Genomic DNA, 22,176 nt, shown 5'->3' with positions numbered 1-22,176 from the left:
ATGCTGATGACCCCTCAGAGGTGTTGTCTTTATGGTGAAGGTTGTGATTGGTTTCCTATCAAGGGGTGCTTGCCTTTAGCTTCAGGGTTTATCAGTCTGTGCTTTCTGAGTTCTTTCACTTAGTTGATAATTATTTGGTGCTTCTCAGTCTTCAGCCCCTCCTCTGACAATTTGAACATGCAGTGGCCTTCACACTTATCTTTCCTAATACATTCTCTCTCTCATTCACGCAAACAATACATTTACAGAATTGTAGCATGGAACAAAGGGGTTCTTACATGCCACTTTAACAAAGTTACAAAGTCTTTCAACATTAAACTTCTTTCTATCTACTACAAGGCTATTTCTAACACTAATATCACTATGTATTACAAAATTCCATCCCTTTACTTTAACATGCTAACATCAAACAGAACTGGAACTAAGTTTAAGCTGCTTGGCCCTGTGTGAGGCCTACATCTTGTATTTAAGTTTAATCCAAACTTTTGCTATAACATACAGTAGAGTCCCTATCATCCGACCTAAACGGGACCGACACATGGTCGGATTACCGAATATGTCAGATGATACAGACTCTACTGCAGAGAGCAAGAGAACAGCTGATGCCGCTCCTGCCGGGGATGCCACTTCTGCCGGCATCAGCTGTTCCCTTGCTTTCTAAAAGAAGCTGCTGCCGCTGCTGCCGGGACACTTCCAGGCAGGTGGAGCAGCAGCAGCAACTTCTCCTAGGCATCAGTTGTTCCCTTGCTTTCCAGGAGAAGCTGCCGCTCCTGCCTGGAAGCGTCCTGGCAGCAGCAGCTTTTCCTAGAGAGCGGCGGGGCAGCAAGCGGGGGGCTGTCCCCGAGAGCTGCAGGGTCGGATAAAGCGGAGTGTCAGATTACCGGGTGTTGGTTATCCATTCCAGTGCTACAGTAGTTAAGCACTCTTATCAAAATATCCATTCATGCTCTGTGTTTTGCACTTCCTCTCTTTCTGGCCTTTCAGAATCTGATTATGACAAAACTCGTATTTGTGTGTGGTGTCCTTGCTCATATATGCAAATACTGTTACCTTACTGTGTGTGGAAGACCCTCACTGGTCTCCATTTATTTGAGTATCCAGTACAAAATCGAAATCCTACCCTGAACTGAAGGCACAACATACCATGGTGGCTGGCACATTAGGACCTGAATAAAATTGTCATTCACACTGAATCCCAGTTTCCTTCTGCCTGTGTCATACATATGTATTTTAATAATGCTAAATGTAAATGGATACATGTAGGATCAAAGAATGTGGAATTATAGGACTATCCTGGCAAGGAATGACTTTGACAACGCTTTGAGGGTTGTGTTGGAAAGTTACAGCCCTATGAAATATGTTTAATTGTATATTTTTTGTATTCTGATTTAATTTTTGCCATTAAAAAAAACAAATTCCATCTTGATGGGTTTTAATCTAAATTGTTTGATATATTGACGATGATTAAGTGGCCTCCTTATAAATGCAAAAAATGTTCAGAATTGGATTGTAATGGGAAAAACTGATCTTACAATTTAAACAGAACCATAATGTGGATTACAATATACCGTAAAAGTAACATATTTTAAATCACTTTTTAAAGTAGCACTCTAAAAATGTGACCAAACAGATATTGCTGAAGAGTTACACAAGAAGTCTACAGAGATGCTTGTGGTGAATGTGTTGGCTCTCTAGCGCTAAGCAAAGCACTCACCATTGTGAATACTTGTTCAGATAGCAGCTAGCAGCAACAATTCCTGTTCCAGAGGCTGTGATCCAAGACAGCTTGACACTCAATTGCAATTCCACGTAGCACAGCCCATGCAGCTCACCCTGCCTGCCTTTTCTTTCAGCCCTAGTGCTGGGGAGAGCAGGAATCCACATTAATGTTTTAGTTCTGTCTGTGTTCTGGTTAATATAGATTTCATAGAGCCCTAGACAATCAGCTGAACGTGAGTTCCCAGTGTAACAACGTGGCCAAATGAGCTAATGCGATTCTGGGATGTATGAAGAGAGGTGGGGACATGTCCTTACCAGTTGGGAGAGACTCACTGCTCTGTCCCAGCAGGGAGCTGCTGCTGTTGTTGAGGGAGAAATGTTCCTCCCCCAGCCAGGCAGCTCTGTGCACAAGTCCTGCGCCCCTGGTTAGGCATGGCTTATTAAGCAGCTGTGGGGCTGTGCTGCTGCACAGCTTAGAGGGAACACTGTTCACTACATTTGTGATCAGACTACTATCAGATACTGTACTTCCAGGGTAAACAGTCATCAGCTCTCTTTTACTCTTGCTCATCAATCACATATCCACCAGCATTAACATCATTTTCTTTTATTGCTATGAGCTTGTATTCTACATACTGACATGAAATCCCATTGTAGCACCTTCTGCTTTTATACTCACAAATAGCCTTTTCATTCCATCCTCAATGTGACTATATTACCTGCAAAACCTAAGTTTCCTGTCCACACAATACTGGTGTCTTCAGCAGCTATTACTGCCACTTTCAACACAAAATCCGTAGACTATGCAGAAAAGGTCTGGGGTTAGTATGTAACTCCTTCTGTCAGCAACAATCTTAAACCATTACATGTCTCCACTGTCTATCCTGGTACAGCCCCTTGTCACACAAAGCATTCATTAAAATAACCATCTTTGTTGTCCTTTATTGGCTTTTTCTGAAGCCCTGTAGATCAGTTATGAATGAGTGCAACTGCAGCAGTCTAAGACCCTTCACAACTGTGTTCTCCTAATTCTATGTCTGATGTTGCCCTCCATTTCCTATGCTCTATGAACGCCAGCTTTAATTACCCACTTGAATTACACATACACAGGATACCACTGCTTCAATACCAAATGTCCTCCAAAAAGCTACTAGATTGGCACTTGTAAAATTTATCATCAGAACATTTTTTTACTGTCATGCCTAGAGGAATTTGCCATCTGATGTTTTTTGTGTGTGGATGTGTGTACACAAAATAATACCTATTACTGTTTCCCTATCAACTGTGACCTGAATCACCAAAGTATGCCCACAGACTAGAGATATAACCACAACATGTTCCTATATCATTTGTTACATCCCCTTGTAGTGTCTATTAAACTAAATTGTAAGCCTACCTGTAAGAGAACTTGAATGTCCTGTATAGGTTTTACAACGCCTAGCATAATGGGGTTCTGATCTTGATTGGGATTCCTTAATGCTATTATAATGCAAATAATGTCTAAGCATGGAAGTGGTCCTATTCATTGTATAATCATGCTGTATGGCTTTGGCCATGTTTTTGCACAAGCTTATCTATGTCCAAATTTTCATATCTATAAAATAAGCATACCTACCTATCTAGCTTACAAGAGAATGCTGAGGATTGTTTATTAATATTTGTAGAATGCTTGAAAGTAACAAAACCATATAAAATACTGTATCAATGTACAGTTTACTTTTTTTATCTAAATGGATAGTATTCTGTGTTGGAACTAAAGAACAGATATTTCATAATTACATAAATGTAAGTTTGAGGTTGCAGAAAGCACATAAGGGATGAGTTCATGACTTTTCGCTAAACTTTAATATTTAAAATAATTGCACCAATATGTCTATTTCCGGTTCCAACATTTCACCTATTTTCTGGGTTTATTAGGTTAATTAAAGAATTTCACTTTGCACTTTTATATGCAGTCTAAGTTAGTGTCATGCACAATTCTGTCATTTTTTTGGTGAGCATTTGGATGCTCAGAATATGATTCTTCAACCTATCTAAAACTTTCTTTCAGTGGTGCTGTATGCAATGTACTGTTGACTTGCTGTAAGGATAATGTATGCCGTCTCTGGGCAGAGACTTTGTTACCCAATGACAGTTTATCATGCGCTGGTGGATACAACCATTGGACTGAACCAGTGAACTTAACAAATAACTTCAAAAGAAATGCTTCTAGTAAGGAACGAATGCAAAATGCTTTAGAGGTGAGAGCTGTTGGATAGTACTTGTCAACTTACAAAACCACATCTTTTTTTGTATTTAATTTATTTGCATAGTTCTGTGAATAATTTGTTTTATACTATCTTTGGAAAGAGCATTGAAAAAACATAGGCTTGAGGGTAACTTTTAGAATGAAGTAAAACTTATTTTCTTCAACTATCCACAGTATTCTCTTAGTTAATTTTTCAGCTACTATAACTTTCAGTGTGCATGTCAGCTTTGAAAATGAGCTATTTTAAAAAATCGAATAGTTGCAGATAGCTGGGCATCTCTGAGGGTATTAGTCACATAAATGGAGAGAGAACATATTGAGTAAAGACATGTAAAATACAGAAGTTTGAATTGTCTTAATATCTGCATGTGATAGCTGGGCTTGAACATGTGTCAGGATCACAGTTCCTTGCACAATAGCCCTCCAGACCTGAATGTAGGGAACAGGGATTTTAGGAGAATGATTACTACATCTAAGCTAGTGGTTATGGCTTAAGTGAGTAGGTAGGATTCTGTGGTCTGCAGTGTGCAGGAGCTCAGGCAAGATGTTCATGGTGGGCCCTGTAACCGAGTCTCTCTTCGGGGCCACCGGGCACGCCCCTCCCTGAGTCCGAGGGTCCCCGCCTTCGTGTGCCTGGCACCTCCCGATCCCGGTCTCTATCCTGTCGTCCCCCTGGACGCGGGCCCCCCCTCTGTCGGTCCTCCCGGGGCCGACAGCCTCACTGCCTCTGCCTCGGCTCCGGTGCTGGATCCTCTCCGGTCCGCTCCCCGGCCGTTCCTTCCCTGGTGGGGCTTGGCTCCGTCCGGCTCCTCTCCGCTCCGGGCGTCCCCGCTGCGCAGTCGGCTCCTGCTGCTGGGCTCCCCGCCGCTCCTGCTGCTGGGCTCCCCGCCGCTCCTGCTGCTGGGCTCCCCGCCGCTCCCGGTGGGGTCCTGCTCGGGTCCTGCGGAGGAGGCTGAGAGCAGAATCCTCCCTGCTCTCCCCAAGCCTCCCCTGCTGCTCCTTCCTCCCCCCTTTTGAATTCCCCGCTCGGCGTCTGGCCGGCCCCCGCCCTTCCGGGCGCCGGCCCTGCGCTCCTGGGTCCTAGCGCTGGCCGGGTTCCAGCCGCGCCGTCTTGCGCATGCGCGCCAGTCACGCCGGGTTCCCCTTGCCCCGCCGGCTCCGGCACGCGGGGCTGGGTTCCTGTCCCCCGCTGACCTTCCCCGTGGGGCGCGGGGCCGCGGTCCCCGTGGCTGGGAGTGCGGGGGTAAGTTCCCCCGTCACACCCCTCCCCCCTAGTCTCTCTTGTCTCTCTTTTTACCTCCTCTCTCTCAACACACCGGGACAAAAAGTCTACGTTTGAGTGCTCTCGCCCCGCCCGATGGACTATTATAAATGAATATTGCTGCAAAAACAGGTACCATCTCATTACCCGGGGGTTAACCTCTTTCATGTTGTGCATCCACGTTAAGGGTGCATGGTCCGTCACTAATCGGAACGTGTTGCCCCAGAGGTAATACCTCAGCATTTCTACCGCCCACCTAAGTGCTAGCGCTTCCTTTTCTATGGTGGAGTACTGTTGTTCTCGTGGCAGTAGTTTGCGGCTCAGGTACACAATGGGTCTATCCCCTTTTCCTTGGTCCTGAGCCAGGACCGCCCCCACCCCTAAATTGGACGCGTCCGTTTGCACGATGAAGGGTTTAGTGAAGTCGGGTTGTGTTAGTACTGGTGCGGAGGTAAGCCTCTGCTTCAGCTGTTGAAATGCCTCTTCGCACCGCTCCGTCCACTTCACTTTTTCCGGGTAACCCTTTCTCGTTAGGTCTGTTAGGGGGGTCGCGATGGTGGCGAACTGCGGGATGAATCGGCGGTAATATCCGGCCAGCCCCAAGAACTGCCGCACCTGCTTCTTCGTGGTCGGGGCCCGGTAGTTCTGGACCGCCGCTATCTTGTTCACTTGCGGCCTCAAGTGGCCCCTTCCTACCACGTACCCCAGGTATGCCACTTCTGCCTGGCCAAAGGTGCACTTGGCCGGGTTGGCTGTCAGTCGCGCTTCCTTTAACGCCTGTAGGACCGCTCGGACGTGTGTCAGGTGCTCTTCCCATGATGCGCTGAAAATGATGATATCATCAATATAGGCGGCGGCGTATGCCTGATGGTCTCGCAACACCTGGTCCATGACCCTCTGGAAGGTGGCCGCCGCTCCGTTTAATCCGAAGGGCATTGTGATAAAATGATACAGTCCCGATGGCGTGGCGAAGGCAGTCTTTGCCTGTGACGTGGGCGTGAGTGGGATCTGCCAATATCCCTTGGTCAGATCTAATGTCGACAGGTATTGTGCCCGCCCCAGTCTCTCCAGTAACTCTTCTACCCGCGGCATCGGGTAGGCATCCATTCGGGAGATGGCATTCACCTTTCGGAAATCGATGCAGAACCGCAGGGTCCCGTCCCGCTTGGGGACGAGCACGATGGGGCTTCGCCAGGCGCTCCGGGATTCTCGTATGACCCCCATCCGCAGCATCTTGCTTACCTCCTCCTGCACGGGGTCCCACATCTTCCGAGGTAGCGGGCGGAGGGGTTCTCGAATCTTTTGTCCGGGTGGCGTCTGGATATGGTGATACCCTGCCGTGGTCTTGCCTGGCTGAGTCGACAGCACGTCTGCAAATTCCCGCAGCAGGCTTCTCATCCCCTCCCTCTGGGGCTCCGTCAGCTCCGCTCCCAGGGGGGCCTCTTCCTCCACGTCCTTGATGTCGCCTCCCCAGGGTCCCAATTCCGGCTCCGCCTTCTGCAGACTGACCATGAGGCCTTCCCGTTCCCTCCATCTTTTTAACAGGTTTACATGGTAGATTTGCGCCCCTTTTCGCCGGTCCGGGAGTTTGATCTCGTAATCCACGGGACCTACTTGCCGGATGACCTCATAGGGGCCCTGCCATTTTGCTAATAGCTTTGATTCTGCCGACGGCAGCAGCAGCAGAACCCGCTCTCCCGGGGCAAAGGTCCGCACCTGTGCCCCTCGGTTGTAGTAGCGTGCTTGTCTCGCTTGGGCCTTGCGGAGGTTACCCTGGGCCAGTTCTCCTACAGCTCTCAATCTCTCTCGTAGTCCTAAAATGTACGGGACCATCCCTTGTACCTTGGGGGGCTGTTCTTCCCATTCCTCTTTGATAAGATCCAATATGCCCCGAGGCTGTCTCCCATAGAGTAACTCAAACGGGGAAAACCCGGTAGACGCTTGGGGTACTTCCCGCACGGCAAACAGTAGGGCCGGGAGGAACTGGTCCCAATCCCGAGGGTCTAGTTCTATAAACTTCCGTAGCATGGTTTTGAGGGTCCTATTAAAACGTTCCACCAACCCGTCCGTTTGGGGGTGGTATACGGATGTGCGGAGCTGCTTCACCCGGAGTAGGCGGCAAAGCTCCGCTAGGACTCGCCCTGTTAAGTTTGTCCCCTGGTCCGTTAATATTTCTTGGGGTAACCCGACCCGGGAGAATACCTTAACCAGCTCCTCGGCCAGGACCGGGGCCTTCGTGCTGCGGAGCGGGACCGCCTCCGGGTAGCGGGTGGCGTAGTCTATCAATACTAAAATGTATCGGTTGCCCTTTCTTGACCTCTCGAGGGGCCCCACTAGGTCCAATGCTATTCTCCTAAAAGGCACATCCACTACTGGCAAGGGTACCAGCGGAGCTCTCGCCACACTCTTCCCCGCCACTCGCTGGCACTCCGGGCAGGAGTCGCAGAAGTCTCTGGTTTCTTTGTGAACCCCCGGCCAATAAAACCGTTGCAGTATGCGCTGCAGTGTTTTTTCGCTCCCTAAATGTCCTGCCCAGGGGTTGGCGTGCGCTGCCTCCAGCACTCGCCACCGCCGCCGAGCTGGCACCAGCAGCTGCCATACCTCTCCTCTTTGCTCTGGGGGGCAGACTACCCGATACAGTCGGTCGTCTCTTACCTCGAAACGAGGTCCCCTCTTGCCGGTCCTGTCTGGTTCCGCCGTATTCCCCGCCTGCTCCCATGCATGCTTCAGGGATTCGTCCTCGCACTGCTCCCGTACGAACTCGTGGTCGTCCGCCGTCGCTCTTCCCCTATCATCGATGCTTGGCGTGTCTCCGGCCTGGGCCTCCCGCGGGGGCGTTGTTGCGTGGGGTCGTGACTCCGCCCTCTCCGCCTGGGTGGGATGGACCTTTCCCCACTCTTGGAGGAGTCGTGTTAGTCCTGGCCAGTCCCGCCCTAGCACTACGGGGTAAGCCAGGCCCGGGGCCACGGCCACCCGGCACCTCCGCTGTTGGCCCCCCTCTGTAATCAGGACCCATTGTGTCGGGTAGTGCTTCACGTCCCCGTGGATGCACTGCATCGCTATTGTCGGGCCCATTGTACCTCCTCGGGGCAGCAACGCTTCCCGGACCATCGTCTGGTTGCACCCTGTGTCCACGAGGGCCCATACCTCCTTCCCTGCCACGCCTACCTGTACGGTGATCTTGTCGTCGGCCCTGCTCCTAGCCCGTTGGTCGGCCATCAGGGCCCTCCCGTATGAGCAGTCCATGAACGGGCAGTCTCTGCGGAAGTGTCCCTCTTGCCCACACTCGAAACAGGCGCCGGGTGTCGGTGCCTCCGGGGGTCTCGGGGCGACTGCCGGCTTTTCCCGGGGCAGGTTCTCCTTTGGGGGTCCCGGTGGGGGTGTGGTGGAAGGCTCCCCCCACCTTTTCCACGGTATGGGTGGCGCGCCCCAGCCTCCGCGGGCCCTTGAGGGCCGTGCTCTCCCGCGCTCCCCACGACCCCCAGGGCCTTCAGGACCCCTTTCCACCCTCTCTTCTCCCCCTGCCGCTGCCATGTAATTCTCCAATATAGAAGTAGCCTCTCCCAGGGTAGTGGGCTGGTGGCGTCGGACCCACAGGCGACTATCTGGGGGCAGGATCTGCAGGAACTGGTCCAACACTACCATCTCCATGACTTGCATGGAGGATTTTCTCTCCGGCTCCAGCCACCTCATGGCCGCCTCTTTGAGCCTCTGTACCACCGCCCTCGGTCGCTCGCCTGGCCGATATTTCTCCGTCCTAAACCTCTGCCGGTGCGTCTCCGGCGTGATCCCTGCCTGGTCTAAGATGGCCTCCTTTACTTTATGATAGTGTAAAGCGTCTCGTGCTGCCAGACCCCTGTAGGCCCCTTGCGCAGCGCCCGTAAGGTATGGGGCCAGCAGGGTCGCCCAGTTCTCCTCGGGCCACCTGGCTGCCGTGGCCACTCTTTCAAACGTTATGAGAAACGCTTCGGGGTCGTCACTCGGGGTCATTTTCACTAGCCTCAAGGGTAGTGCCAGGGCTGCCCCTACGCCGGCTCCCTCCGTCGTGGCCCCTGTCGGGCCCCTTGACCCTGCCTGGAGCCAGCGCTCGACCTGCCCTTGCTGCTGCTCCATTAACTCCCTCACCAGCCTTTGTTGTTCTTTCTGTTGCTCAGCCATTTGTTGGAGGAGCTGAGTTTGTTGTTGCTGCTGCTGGCGCTGGTTATCAGCCAGCCACTCCAGCAGCTTCCCTGCATCCATCTCCGTAACCTCAGTTGCCCTCAATCTACCTCGTCCTTTGGGTCTATACATCCATACATACGGTGCACCCCTATCCGCTACGGTGCACCCCTGTCTCCCCCCCTTTTTTTTTTTTTTTTTTTTTTTTTTTTTTTTTTTTTTAACGCACCCCCACTATACTACTCCTACACCCCCTTTTCCCCTTGGGGCAGCACCCACATTCTCCACCAGTGTAACCGAGTCTCTCTTCGGGGGCCACCGGGCACGCCCCTCCCTGAGTCCGAGGGTCCCCGCCTTCGTGTGCCTGGCACCTCCCGATCCCGGTCTCTATCCTGTCGTCCCCCTGGACGCGGGCCCCCCCTCTGTCGGTCCTCCCGGGGCCGACAGCCTCACTGCCTCTGCCTCGGCTCCGGTGCTGGATCCTCTCCGGTCCGCTCCCCGGCCGTTCCTTCCCTGGTGGGGCTTGGCTCCGTCCGGCTCCTCTCCGCTCCGGGCGTCCCCGCTGCGCAGTCGGCTCCTGCTGCTGGGCTCCCCGCCGCTCCTGCTGCTGGGCTCCCCGCCGCTCCTGCTGCTGGGCTCCCCGCCGCTCCCGGTGGGGTCCTGCTCGGGTCCTGCGGAGGAGGCTGAGAGCAGAATCCTCCCTGCTCTCCCCAAGCCTCCCCTGCTGCTCCTTCCTCCCCCCTTTTGAATTCCCCGCTCGGCGTCTGGCCGGCCCCCGCCCTTCCGGGCGCCGGCCCTGCGCTCCTGGGTCCTAGCGCTGGCCGGGTTCCAGCCGCGCCGTCTTGCGCATGCGCGCCAGTCACGCCGGGTTCCCCTTGCCCCGCCGGCTCCGGCACGCGGGGCTGGGTTCCTGTCCCCCGCTGACCTTCCCCGTGGGGCGCGGGGCCGCGGTCCCCGTGGCTGGGAGTGCGGGGGTAAGTTCCCCCGTCACAGGCCCTTTTAGCTTTAGAGTCTGAGTCTGACATTGTGCTTATGAGGTTGAAAATGCATTCTGCCATGGAGACTTGCTGATAGTAGCCAATTAACTTGAATGTATGGTTTGTATTCCACTTGAAAAATGCTGTAGGACAGCACAGTCCACAGACCTCTGACTGCTGGGCCATGGTGGCTCTGGGGGCTGTTACACCACTCCTGCTGCAGCTGTTGGGAAAGGCATGTCCTGCCCTGCCTCTCAGCCAACTAGCACCGGACAGGGGTGAGATCTCTTCTTGGATACAGAAGAGTGCTTTGCAGTGGGAGGGCTGCACAGAGTCTGGCACGACAGCCTTCAAGCAGCTGCGACTTGGGCAGCAGTGCTCAGCTGGGAGGTCGTGCAGGGCTTTGTAAGGGGGGCGAGGCAGGCACTGGGGACTCTGGGGACAGAGTTAGTGCAGGAGGGCTCTTGGGGTGGGGGGCTCTAAGAAGTGGGGGGCTGGCATTGGATGGCTCTGGGGGCAGGGCTAGTACTAGGGATCTCTATGGGTTAGGGTCTTCTAAGAGGCAGAGGGCTGGCACTGGGGCATCCAGGATGGGGAGCTGGCAGTGGGTACAGGGCTAGTAGTGGGGAGTTAGAGGGCAGGCCTGGCACTGGGGTCCTCTAGGTACAGGGCTAATATTGGGAACTGGGGGGGGTTGTGCACAGAGGGGCTTGGGAAACAGGAGGCTGGCACTGCGGAGCTCTGAGGGCAGGAGGTTGGGTGCAGGGGATTCTGGGGGTAAGTGACTGGTGCTGGGGGGTTCTGGGGGCCAGGGCTTTTGGCAGATGGATAACATTTTATTTGGACATTTGCATATTTATTATTTGCATAAAGATTATGCAGATATGCAAAGCCAATGTTGCCAGTCCCGCAGAAGTTTATGTATGGGTTTGCTAGTCCATGGTATAAAAAAGATTGGGACTCACTGCCGTAGGACACGGGATTGTATTGGTTTGAGCAAGATGGCTGTACAGGTACAGCCCACTACATTGGAATACAAAACTCTCTGAATTTTACTATAATTATTTAAGGCAATGCTGTGTTCATACAGATCTTTTACAGGATTCTGAGGACATTAACATCGTTTAATAAGTAGTCCCTTTTCTATGGGAGACACATTATGAACAATAGAGTTTGTAAATTCTCCAGTGCACTGTTTAATCTATAAAAGGTTAAAATTTCAAATGCTTTTTCTAGAAAATAATTTATAGATTAAATACTCCTTTTTTCCTTTGGAAACAAAATAAAATTGAGCTGTTCTCTACACAGTTAAATCTAAAGCCCTTTCGAAGAGGAAGGAGACGGTCTCTTACCCTCATAGCACATACTGGATATTCCCCACATCAGCAAGATCCTCATGAAGTTCATCGGAACACTCCTTTGCATGCAAATGCACTCTGTCACTTTCATATTGCTGCCAGCATCAATCCAGCCACAGGTAATTATGAGCACTTGTGACTTAAGATATATGAATACAATGCAGTCATCTCTGTGTAGGTTGTGTGGTCTGGGTAACCTGTTTAACCTTAATTTGCTGCCCTTTGTTGATACATTCTGATGGACTTCATTTACCTGAGCATGGGACCTCTGCTTCATATAGTGTACATTGTGCTGATTTGAAGAGCAATTAATGAATATTCTGTTTTCTGCACATGGTTTAATGTGTGATTCTGTACCTAGTCATTGCACACTATTCAAATCTCACTCCTGAAAGCAGAATTATCTGTTCCTCTTGGCTTTCTTTGGTGCTAACTGCCACAGTATCGGAGTGCTTCACGACAATACTGTGAGGTAAGGGTATATTATCTCCATTTTACAGCTGAGGATCTGACTGAGATTAAATTTAAAAGTATCCTCTCAAGTTAGGTGCTCCATTTGAGGCTCCTAGGATTTGATTTTTTTCATAATACTTAGCATTTTATATGTTCGATACACTGCTTTGATGTCAGCTGTGAGTTGCCAGCATTTCTGCAAATCAGACCAAGTATCTCAAGCCAGTTCCCCAGAAAATGAGTAGCACAATGAACGGCCAGAGCAGATCCATCTTGTGTCCTGAAAAATGAAGGTGAGGCAGAACATTGGAATGTGACCAGTACAGTTCATAAGAGAAAAAACTGTTTTGTATTACAACATTAATGTTTTTAATAGTTTCTTGTGCATAGTATAGGGAGTGCACACTCATGCAGGCATTTTTATTATGAAACCACATAAGACTTAGTAATGATATGCACCTGTCTAACCCTCTTCACTCATAGATCTTAGTCGTTGAGAAAGGAGGGAAAGTATAATTATAAAGTATGCTGTGATTACAAATTAAGATGACTAGAAATTATAAAATGCAATTGGAGGACAGAAGGGAGGATTTGAAGGCTCCTTAGGAATGATTAGTAAACTAGTGCAAACTGCAAAGAACTCACAATCTGCATTGTAGCTAATACAAAATGAAAGTGAAAGAGACAATACTTAATTTGACAGACCTTTTTAATAAGGTGGAAAAGAGGGTGGTTTTCAATAATATTACTGAAAATTAATTAACTGTATACTAATAAGTTAGCCTGCACCTCACATTCTCATTCATGTTCAGTTTGGTACGTTCCTTTCTTTAAACTAATTTTAATTCTCCCTTCTAATTCATCTTAATGCCAGATTCATTTTAAGAGCTGGCTCTCTGATGCACAAAATAATCTCATTCTAGAAGAATTATTCTTCTGTCTGCTTCTACATTACTCTTTTCATGGATCTTATTCCCTGTGCACTCTCCTCATTTTCCTTCATGTTTGTTTGTTTCTTGATTTCCTTGTTGTACTTTTTGCATAGCTGCCTGCTTGAACAGTTTAAAGACAGTACCAATTTCAGACAGAAAAGAGCAAATTTGCACACAAGCGCTTTGACAGTATGTAGAATGTATAGTTGCTCCAGCACACTATACTGCTTTATAATTGGGAAGTGCTTTATATACTTGTAGGTATGAGGTTACTTGCAAGAAGAGCCTGCTACTGCCAGGTACGCTTTTTGAGAGTTTTCACCAGGTCACACATGGCTGCACACTTGCATTCTATATTTCAGATGGTACAAAATTGAATGCCCCTCTGAAACTTAAAAAACAACAAATAGTCTAGCAGCACTTTAAAGGCTAACAAAACATGTAAATGGCATCATGAGCTTCCATGGGTACAACCCGCTTCTTCAGGTGACTGGTCATCTGGAGCTTTCGTGGGCACAACACACTTCTTCAGATGACCAGTCACCTGAAGAAACGGGTTGTGCCCATGAAAGCTCATGATGCCATCTACATGTTGTTTGTCTTTAAAGTGCTGCTAGACTATTTGTTGTTTTTTAAGCTTTTACTGTTACAGACTAACTTCGCTACCCCTCTGAAGCCTCTGAAACTTGTTAGTATAATTTACTTGGGTTTGTTGCATGTGTAATAGTAGTGCCTTAGTAGATTGGGTAAACTAATGATATTGGTAAATATCTGTGAGATCTCTACATTACAAAACACAATGTACACAGTGGGCTAAAACCACCTGAGATCTATAGTAATTTCTCCTGGTCTAAACTGTAGCACTGAGGGCTCTTAACAGAAAAATCTGCCCAGAGGAGATGGTTGTAGCAATACAAGACTACAAGCTGGCTTGCAGCCAAGTAGCATAACCCCAAAGTTGGTTGACGTTGGCTAACTAGAGGTTTTGTTTAGGTTCTGGTCTCTAGTGGCAGAAACTCCCTCAAAAGAGCATGTGACAATAGAACTACAGTACTTGTTTTTCCTTCCTTGAATCCCTAAGGGTGAAGCAGGGTTAGATTTGCAGATGGCTGTATAACCCTTTTTCACTGGTAGAGAGAAAAATGCTTTATCAGTACCTCTTACTCTTCTGAAAATCATGTTAACTTCTTTGTTGCAGACATTCCTCTACTCCCTTCTATCACATCTCTGAGTCTCAGTGAGAATGAAGAAAAAAGTGGGCCATTTGTAGTGCATTGGCTGAACAATAAAGAATTGCATTTTACCCTGTCCATGGAAGTATTTTTGCAACAACTTAAAAAGAGCTTTGAGCCGCATTCTTCAGAGACCAGCACTGAAGAGTCAAACCAGTTGGATGGCAAATCAGATGAAGGTACAATGTGTATCATACAAACATTATATTCTTTACAATGTGCTGTCATTTTGTTAGGTAAACCACATGTTTAAATTAGTTAACATTTCTTCTTGAGGTTTTGCATAGCTAAAGTTAATGCCAATTATGTCCTCTTAAATCCTTGCACTGCTAATCTGAATGCTTTTGTATAGGATTACAGTATTTTAATATGTAGGTGTTGGAGTATATGGTTAGTGAATTCAGAGAATTCTTCCATGCTAGTAAATACGATTTGTGAACCATTAATTCTTTGAGTAGTGTCCCTGTGGGTGCTCCACTGTAGGTGTATGTGCGCCCTGTGCCTCTAATCGGAGTTTTTCGGTAGCAGCGTCTGTTGAGCCTGCTCATGTGCTCTCCCTCCCTTGTGATGTGCCTCGAGGCTATCTTCTTTTCCTTCTCTTCCTTCTCAATTGCCTTTGGCCTCACACAGAGAGCAGTTGTCCCTTCTTTAGCTGTATCGTTAGTATAATTAGTAGCTGTTTTGGTTTGTTCTCCCTAATAATGTTTTCTTCTCAGTAACTCCTTTGCGATTAAAAAAGGAAAATAACTTTGTTTCTTATCCTTTCTGGGAGCATCTCACCCTATTTATTTCCCCCCGCCCCCAGTGTAAGAAAATAAACAAAAAGGGGAGTAAAGACAATTTGCTCCTGACAATTTTGATCTGATAATCTGATCCTTCCCCATCTAAAATGGGATATCAGTATTTCCCACCTCAGCAGGTATTTAGTCAAGAAAAATTAATAGTTGGTTTCCCAAAGTCTGAGTGAGGGATTGTTTTCTAGGAGTGGTTGTAGATTGTTCATGATACATTGAAGCGGTTGTAGCTGGGAGCCGTAGGTGATGACTAGTGGTGTTTTGTTATTTTACCTTGTTGGCCCTGAAGCAGGTGATGTCTAGCTTCATCAATCTTCACATCCCCAGGTGGATATTTAAGTTTTAAGAATGCTTAATAAAGATTCTGTAGGTGTGTGTCTCAGGTATTGCAACAGATAGCTTTACTGTAAACTGGGGTGGGGAGACTTTAGGGTCAGGGGCTGCTGAGCTGACTCAGAAAAAATCAGTCAGGGAGTGCGCACAAGTGAGGAGGAAAAAAAGGAGAAAAAAAACCCTTCCCCATGAGGTGGCCCCCAACAGAGAGAGAGAAAGATGCTCTCCACATTCCCCTTGCACACCAGAGTCTAGGGTGGCCTAGGCTAGTAGATTTTGTGAGCTCCAGCTCCACAGGGCAAGGTGTGTGGGGGGGGAGGGGGTTAGAGCACTAGCGCAGGTTTCCCAATGTTGGGGAGCCCCGAGCCTCGGGGTCCAGATCCAGGCAAGCCAGAGACCACAACCAGTCTAGTCGACTATCGGATAAGCATGAATGACTAGTCAACTGTATCTGATAAGCAAATGCTTATCAGATAGTTGACACACTAGTTGCTTCCCCTTTGCTGCGTCTGTCAGCAAGAGGCAGTAAGGGGGTGCGGAAGAGGAGGGAGTGCTTCAAAGTGGCAGTGCTATGTGGAGCCTGGGCCAGACCATGGGCTCCATGCGGTGCTGAGCTTTGAAACACTGCATACAGCCTGGGGCTAGCTGCATGCAGTGTTGAAAAGTGGCAGTGCTGTGTGGAGCCTGGGTCAGCTGGGGACTCCCCTGCTAACCCTAGGCTACATGCAGTGCTACCACTTGGAAATGCCACAGGAACACTGGGCCAGTGGGGGACTCGAGCAGTTCCCTGCTGGCCCCACGCTCCCTTGAGTGCATTTACCTTTGAAGTGTAGCAAACAGCAGTCAGAGGCGCCCTTCTCAATTAATCTAATAGTGCAAATTGCATCAGCTCTTCCATTAGGCAGTTAATCTTAATGTAACTTACCTAATCTTGCCCCTAGGCGTTTGATAACTCACCCCTACTGTAAGCAATAGATCATGTAATATGTCCTGGATGGAAGCCAGGGGCATGTAGATAACAATAGCAGTCAGTAGGTTTCTGGTATAGGGTGATGATGATGTGACCATCATGTTTTTATTATTGTAGCATCCAGGAAGTGAATCTCTTGTGTGGATTGTTCTAGGCTGAGGTTGATAGTGAGGTAGAAACTGAAGAATTCCTCCAGGATTTCAACAAGGCCCTCCTTCCCATGGATCTATAGTGTCATCAATTTAGCATAAGTAGAGGAAGGGTCAGGGGGTAAGGATCTGAGGAAACATTGTTCCGGATCAGCTATAAAAATTTTAGCATATTGTGGAGCTATGTGGGTATCCATAGCAGTACCACTGACTTGAAGGTTAAATTGTCCCCAAATCAGAAATGCGTGTGCTGAGGCATCCTTGGGAATACTGTTCCTGACAGCTTGTAGTCTATACTCTGGTGGAATATTGATATAGAGATCTTCTACATCCATGGTGCCAGGAAGCTGTTTTCAAGAAGGTTTCTGATGCTCTGTAGTTTCTTCAAGCAGTCAGTGGTGTCTTAAAGTTAGCTAGGAGAGCTAGTAACATAGGATCTGAGGAGAGAGTCCACAAAGCCAGATAACCCTGCTGAATAGGTGCCAAAGACAGAGATGGTGGGGTGTCCAGAACTTCCAGGTTTATGGATTTTGGGTAGCAAATTGAATGATCCTGGTAAGTGATCTAAGAGTGTGTCTCTGTAGATTTGTTTCTGTACTATTGCAGGTTGTTTTGATATTCCTCAGTGGGATCAGAGGAAAAGGGGCCTGTAGAATGTAGTATTGGAGAGTTGCTTGGTCGCTTCCTGTTGGTAATATGACCTTCTATTGGCTGGATAACCGTAGTCAGAGAGTTGTTGTTAATGGTTCTAAATCCTGCTGGAAAGGGATAACAAGTGGAGTTCTTCAAGGGTCTGTTTTGGGACCCGTACTGTTCAATATCTTCATCAATGATGTAGATATTGGGATAGAGAGTACGCTTATTAAGTTTGCAGATGATACCAAACTGGGTGGGGTTGCAACTTCTTTGGAGGATAGGGACATAATTCAAAATGACCTTAGCAAGTTAGAGAAATGGTCAGAGGTAAACAGGATGAGGTTTAATAAAGAGAAATGCAAAGTGCTCCACTTAGGAAGGAACAATCAGTTCCATACATACAAGATGGGAAGCGACTGTCTAGGAAGGAGCATGGCGGAAAGGGATCTAGGGGTCATAGTGGACCACAAGTTGAATATGAGCCAACAGTGTGATGCTGTTGCAAAAAAAGCAAATATGATTCTAGGTTGTATCAACAGGTGTGTTGTAAGCAAAACTCGTGAAGTCATTCTGCCGCTCTACTCTGCACTAGTTAGGCCTCAGCTGGAGTACTGTGTCCAGTTCTGGGCGCCACATTTCAAGAAAGATGTGGAGAAATTGGAAAGGGTACAGAGAAGAGCGACAAGAATGATTAAAGGTTTAGAGAACATGACCTATGAAGCCAGGCTTCATGAACTGGGCTTGTTTAGTTTGGAAAAAAGAAGATTAAGGGGGGACATGATAGCGGTTTTCAAATATCTAAAAGGGTGTCACAAGGAGGAAGGAGAAAATTTGTTCCTCTTGGTTTCTGAGGACAGGACAAGGAGTAATGGGCTTAAAGTGCAGCAGGGGAGGTTTAGATTGGACATTAGGAAAAAATTCCTAACTGTCAGGGTGGTCAAATATTGGAATAAATTGCCAAGGGAGGTGGTGGACTCTCCCTCTCTGGAGATATTTAAGAACAGGTTAGACAGACATCTGTCAGGGATGGTGTAGACGGAGCTTGATCCTGCCTTGAGGGCGGGGGGCTGGACTCGATGACCTCTCGAGGTCCCTTCCAGTCCTATTATTCTATGATTCTATGATACTCATGATGACAACAGCACCTCCATTATAATCCAAGAGGCTGACAATGTCAGAGTTGTTTTCAGATTGTGGATAGCACTATGTTCTTCACAGCTGAGGTAATGGGACATGTAATTTAGGGATGTCAACGTATAGTCGACTATACGGTTAACTAATAAGCTTAGGCCTATCAGTTAAGCTTGTCAAGTGCATGCACCCCACCCCCCTTGCTGCCTCTGTGTCACAGGAAGCAAGTGATGGGGGAAGCAGGAGCCAGTGCTGGGCAGAGCTGGCTTTTAAAACAGTCTCCCCCCTGCCCCAGCCCTGGCTTTACAGTGCACTCTTCCCCTTCCCTCCCGCTATTTTGAAGCAGTCTCTGTCTGAGGCAGATGCAAGCTCCCCGCGGACAGGGCCTGTTACCAGAGACCAGCCTTTGTCTGTGGCGGGCCTAGGCTTGCTGCACACAGGGACTGCTCTGGGAGGCAGAGCAGCCTTTGACTGCAGGGAGCTTGGACCCCCTGCAGACAGGGGCTGCTGCCTCTTTATCAGTAGCAGCAGCATGGGACAGCTGGTCTGTGTGGGGAGTTTCTTTTTAAACTGGCTCCTGCCTGGCACCTCGCACCACTGCGTCTAATGTAGAGGCAGCAGGGTGGGATGCCGGGGGGCTACCGGGAAGTGGGGCCAGAGCAAACTGGCTGCTGGCCCTACCCCCAGGGACTATAGAATAGTCAAGTCACTGATAAGAATTTATGCGATTGCTTGTCTATTCAGTTACTTGATATCTAGCATCCCTAATGTGATGATGTTTGTTCTCAAACAGAAGTCCTGTCATTTTGATTGACAGGAGCAGTCAACATAGAATTCTTTTTCTTGTCTTATCCTACCTTAAACCAAAGTTGCGGTTTGCTTGTGCCACAGAATGGGAAGTGCCAGGCATGAGACTATTTCCTGAGACATGGAAAGGGGGGGGGGGCAGAGAGCAGGAAGGCAAAGAGGAGAGTCACAGAGATGGGTCTTCTGGGGGAGGCAGCCCTCCCTGGACACTGCCCTCCTCCACCCCCCACCAACATCCTGCAGGCCATGGGGTGTCTCTGTAAGAGGGCAGTCCCTGAATCCTTGCTCCCTCCCCAATAGTCTACAGGCCGGGGGGGGACACTAGAAGTGGCAGCAGCCAATTAATTTTAATAAGCTGTGGTATAACCAGGGCTCAACAAATAATATAATCTACTTGCCCGTGGCGAGTAGATTGCAACTCGGAAGAGCCAGGTTTGGGCGATCTGTGCAAGCACAGAACAATCTGCGCATGTGCAGATTACCGGACAGCGCGGCTGGTAAGCCTTGGGTATAACCATGTAACCACTGAAATATTCAGAAGTTACACATTTATTTAAACAAACTCCTTTTAACATCCCTGGTTATTATAGTACATACTCAATTCTCCCAGATACTAAACCTGGTAAATTAAGGAGGCAATGTTTCCTTTTGAGCTCTTGCAGTACTACCTAAAATCTTTTAAAGTTACCATTTACTAATCTACCTTGATGTCAGTAAGGCATTCAATACAGTTCCACATAGGAAATTATAAATTTAGATTGGAGAAAAATGGGAGAAACATGAGCATTGAAAGGTAGCTAAAGAGTTGTTTAAAATGGAGACACGGGCAATGATTATAATGAAAGTTGAACTGTCACGCCATAGGAAGGTAATTGTGCAGTTCTTCAGGGGTCGGTCTTGGGCCCAGTCTTATTTAACATTTTTATTACTGATATTGGGGCAAAAAGTGGGAGTGTATTAATATTTACTGAGGTCACAAAGCTGACGTGTTGCCAGTATAGAGGACAAAAATATCATACAAAACATTTAGACAGTCTTCTATTACTGGAGTAATAGAAATGGGATGAAATTTAATAGTGCAAATTCACGTATTTAGGGACAAACAACAAGATTTTTTGTTATAAATAGGGCATTCATTAGTTGGGAGTGAAAGAGGAGCACAAAGACCTGGGTGTATTGGTTGATGACAGGATGACTACGAGCCACCAACATGATGTAGCCATGAAAACTGCTAATGTAGTCCTAGGATGCATCAGACAAGGTATTTCTAGTAGAGACAGGAAAGTGCTAGTATCATTGTACAAGACACTTGTGAGATCTTATGTGGAACATGATGGGCAGTTCTAGTCTCCCATATTTAAGTAATATTAATTCAAACTAGAACAAGTGAAAAGCAGGATTACTTAAGTGACCCGAGGAATGGAATACTTACCTCATGAGAGGAGACTCAAAGAGCTTGGGATGTTGAGCGTAGCCAAAAGAGGGCTGCAGTGAGATGTTCTCAAAGGAGATATTTAACATAACGGTTGGTGTCGGCACAAGAATTAATAGATTTAAACTGGCAGCATGTTTAAGCTTGAAATGTTTAGGCTTCAAAGTAGGAATAAGAGATCCTCCGGAAAAGGGCTTTTTTCCGGAGGATCGGGGCCAGTGTAGACGTTCTTTTCCGGCTTTTCTAAAAGCCGGAAAAAAGCGGCGGACATTTTTATTTATATGCCGCAGGGGATATTTAAATCCCCTGCGGATTTCCCTATTAGGACCTGTGAAATGAACATGCCCCTTTCGGAAAAGGGGCCAGTGTAGACGAGCCCTAGGTGTTTAGCTGGTGAGTCTTGCCCACATGCTAAAGGTCTAACTGATTTGCATATTAGGGGTTGGGAAGGAATTTTTCCCTAGATCAGATTGGCAGATATGGGGAGGGGGGGTGAAGGGGAATTCTAGAATACAAGTACTGGAAGGGACCTCGAGAAGTCACTGAGTCCAGTCCCCTGCCCTCATGGCAGGACCAAATACTGTCTAAGCCATCCCTGATGGACATTTATTTAACCTACTCTTAAATATCTCCAGAGATGGAGATTCCACAACCTCCCTGGGCAACTTATTCCAGTGTTTGACTACCCTGACAGTTAGGAACTTTTTCCCAATTTCCAACCTAAACCTCCCTTGCTGCATTTTAAGCCCATTGCTATCATGTCCTCCTTCAATCTTCTCTTTTCTAAACTAAACAAACCCAATTCTTTCAGCCTTCCATCACAGGTCATGTTCTTTAGATCTTTAATCATTCTTGTTGCTCTTCTCTGGATCCTCTCCAATTTCTCCACATCCTCCTTGAAATGCGGTGCCCAGAACTGGACACAATACTCCAACTGAGGCCTAACTAGCGCAGAGTAGAGCAGAAGAATGACTTCTTGTGTCTTGCTCACAACACACCTGTTAATGCATCCCAGAATCATGTTTGCTTTTTTTGCAACAGCATCACACTGCTGACTCATATTCAGCTTGTGGTCCTCTAGAACCCCTAGATCCCTTTTTGCCGTGCTCCTTCCTAGACAGTCGCTTCCCATTTTGTATGTGTGAAACTGATTGTTCCTTCCTAAGTGGAGCCCTTTGCATTTGTCTTTATTAAATTTCATCCTGTTTACCTCAGACCATTTCTCCAATTTGTCCAGATCATTTTGAATTATGACCCTATCCTCCAGAGCAGTTGCAACACCTCCCAGCTTGGTATCATCTGCAAACTTAATAAGCGTACTATCTATGCCAATATCTAAATCATTGATTAAGATATTGAACAGAGCCAGTCCCAAAACAGACCCCTGCGGAACCCCACTTGTTATACCTTTCCAGCAGGATTGTGAACCATTACTAACTACTCTCTGAGTACGGTTATCCAACCAGTTATGCACCCACCTTATAGTAGCCCCATCTAAGTTGTATTTGCCTAGTTTATTGATAAGAATATCATGTGAGACAGTATCAAATGCCTTACTAAAGTCTTAGGTATTCCACAACCACTGC

The 22,176-nt window shown here is 47.8% G+C and overlaps 1 protein-coding gene across 5 annotated transcripts in view; it reads left to right on the top strand.

Annotated features, from left to right (window-relative positions):
* DMXL1 (Dmx like 1) overlaps nt 1-22,176 on the top strand; it is a 141,383-nt gene that overhangs the window by 41,779 nt on the left and 77,428 nt on the right. For all 5 annotated transcript variants that reach the window (XM_006134492.5, XM_075931961.2, XM_089779288.1 and 2 more), the window contains 3 exons: nt 3,770-3,959; nt 11,672-11,840; nt 14,305-14,517. In XM_006134492.5, coding sequence (XP_006134554.2) covers nt 3,770-3,959; nt 11,672-11,840; nt 14,305-14,517 — 572 coding nt within the window. The remainder of the gene's footprint in view (nt 1-3,769; nt 3,960-11,671; nt 11,841-14,304; nt 14,518-22,176) is intronic.

This window comes from Pelodiscus sinensis, chromosome 6 (genome assembly GCF_052426305.1).
Source record: "Pelodiscus sinensis isolate ZL-2025 chromosome 6, ASM5242630v1, whole genome shotgun sequence".
Classification (NCBI taxonomy): Eukaryota; Metazoa; Chordata; order Testudines; family Trionychidae; genus Pelodiscus; species Pelodiscus sinensis.
Note: the sequence above shows the minus strand (reverse complement) of the source record. Positions and strands in the feature narration are given on the sequence as shown.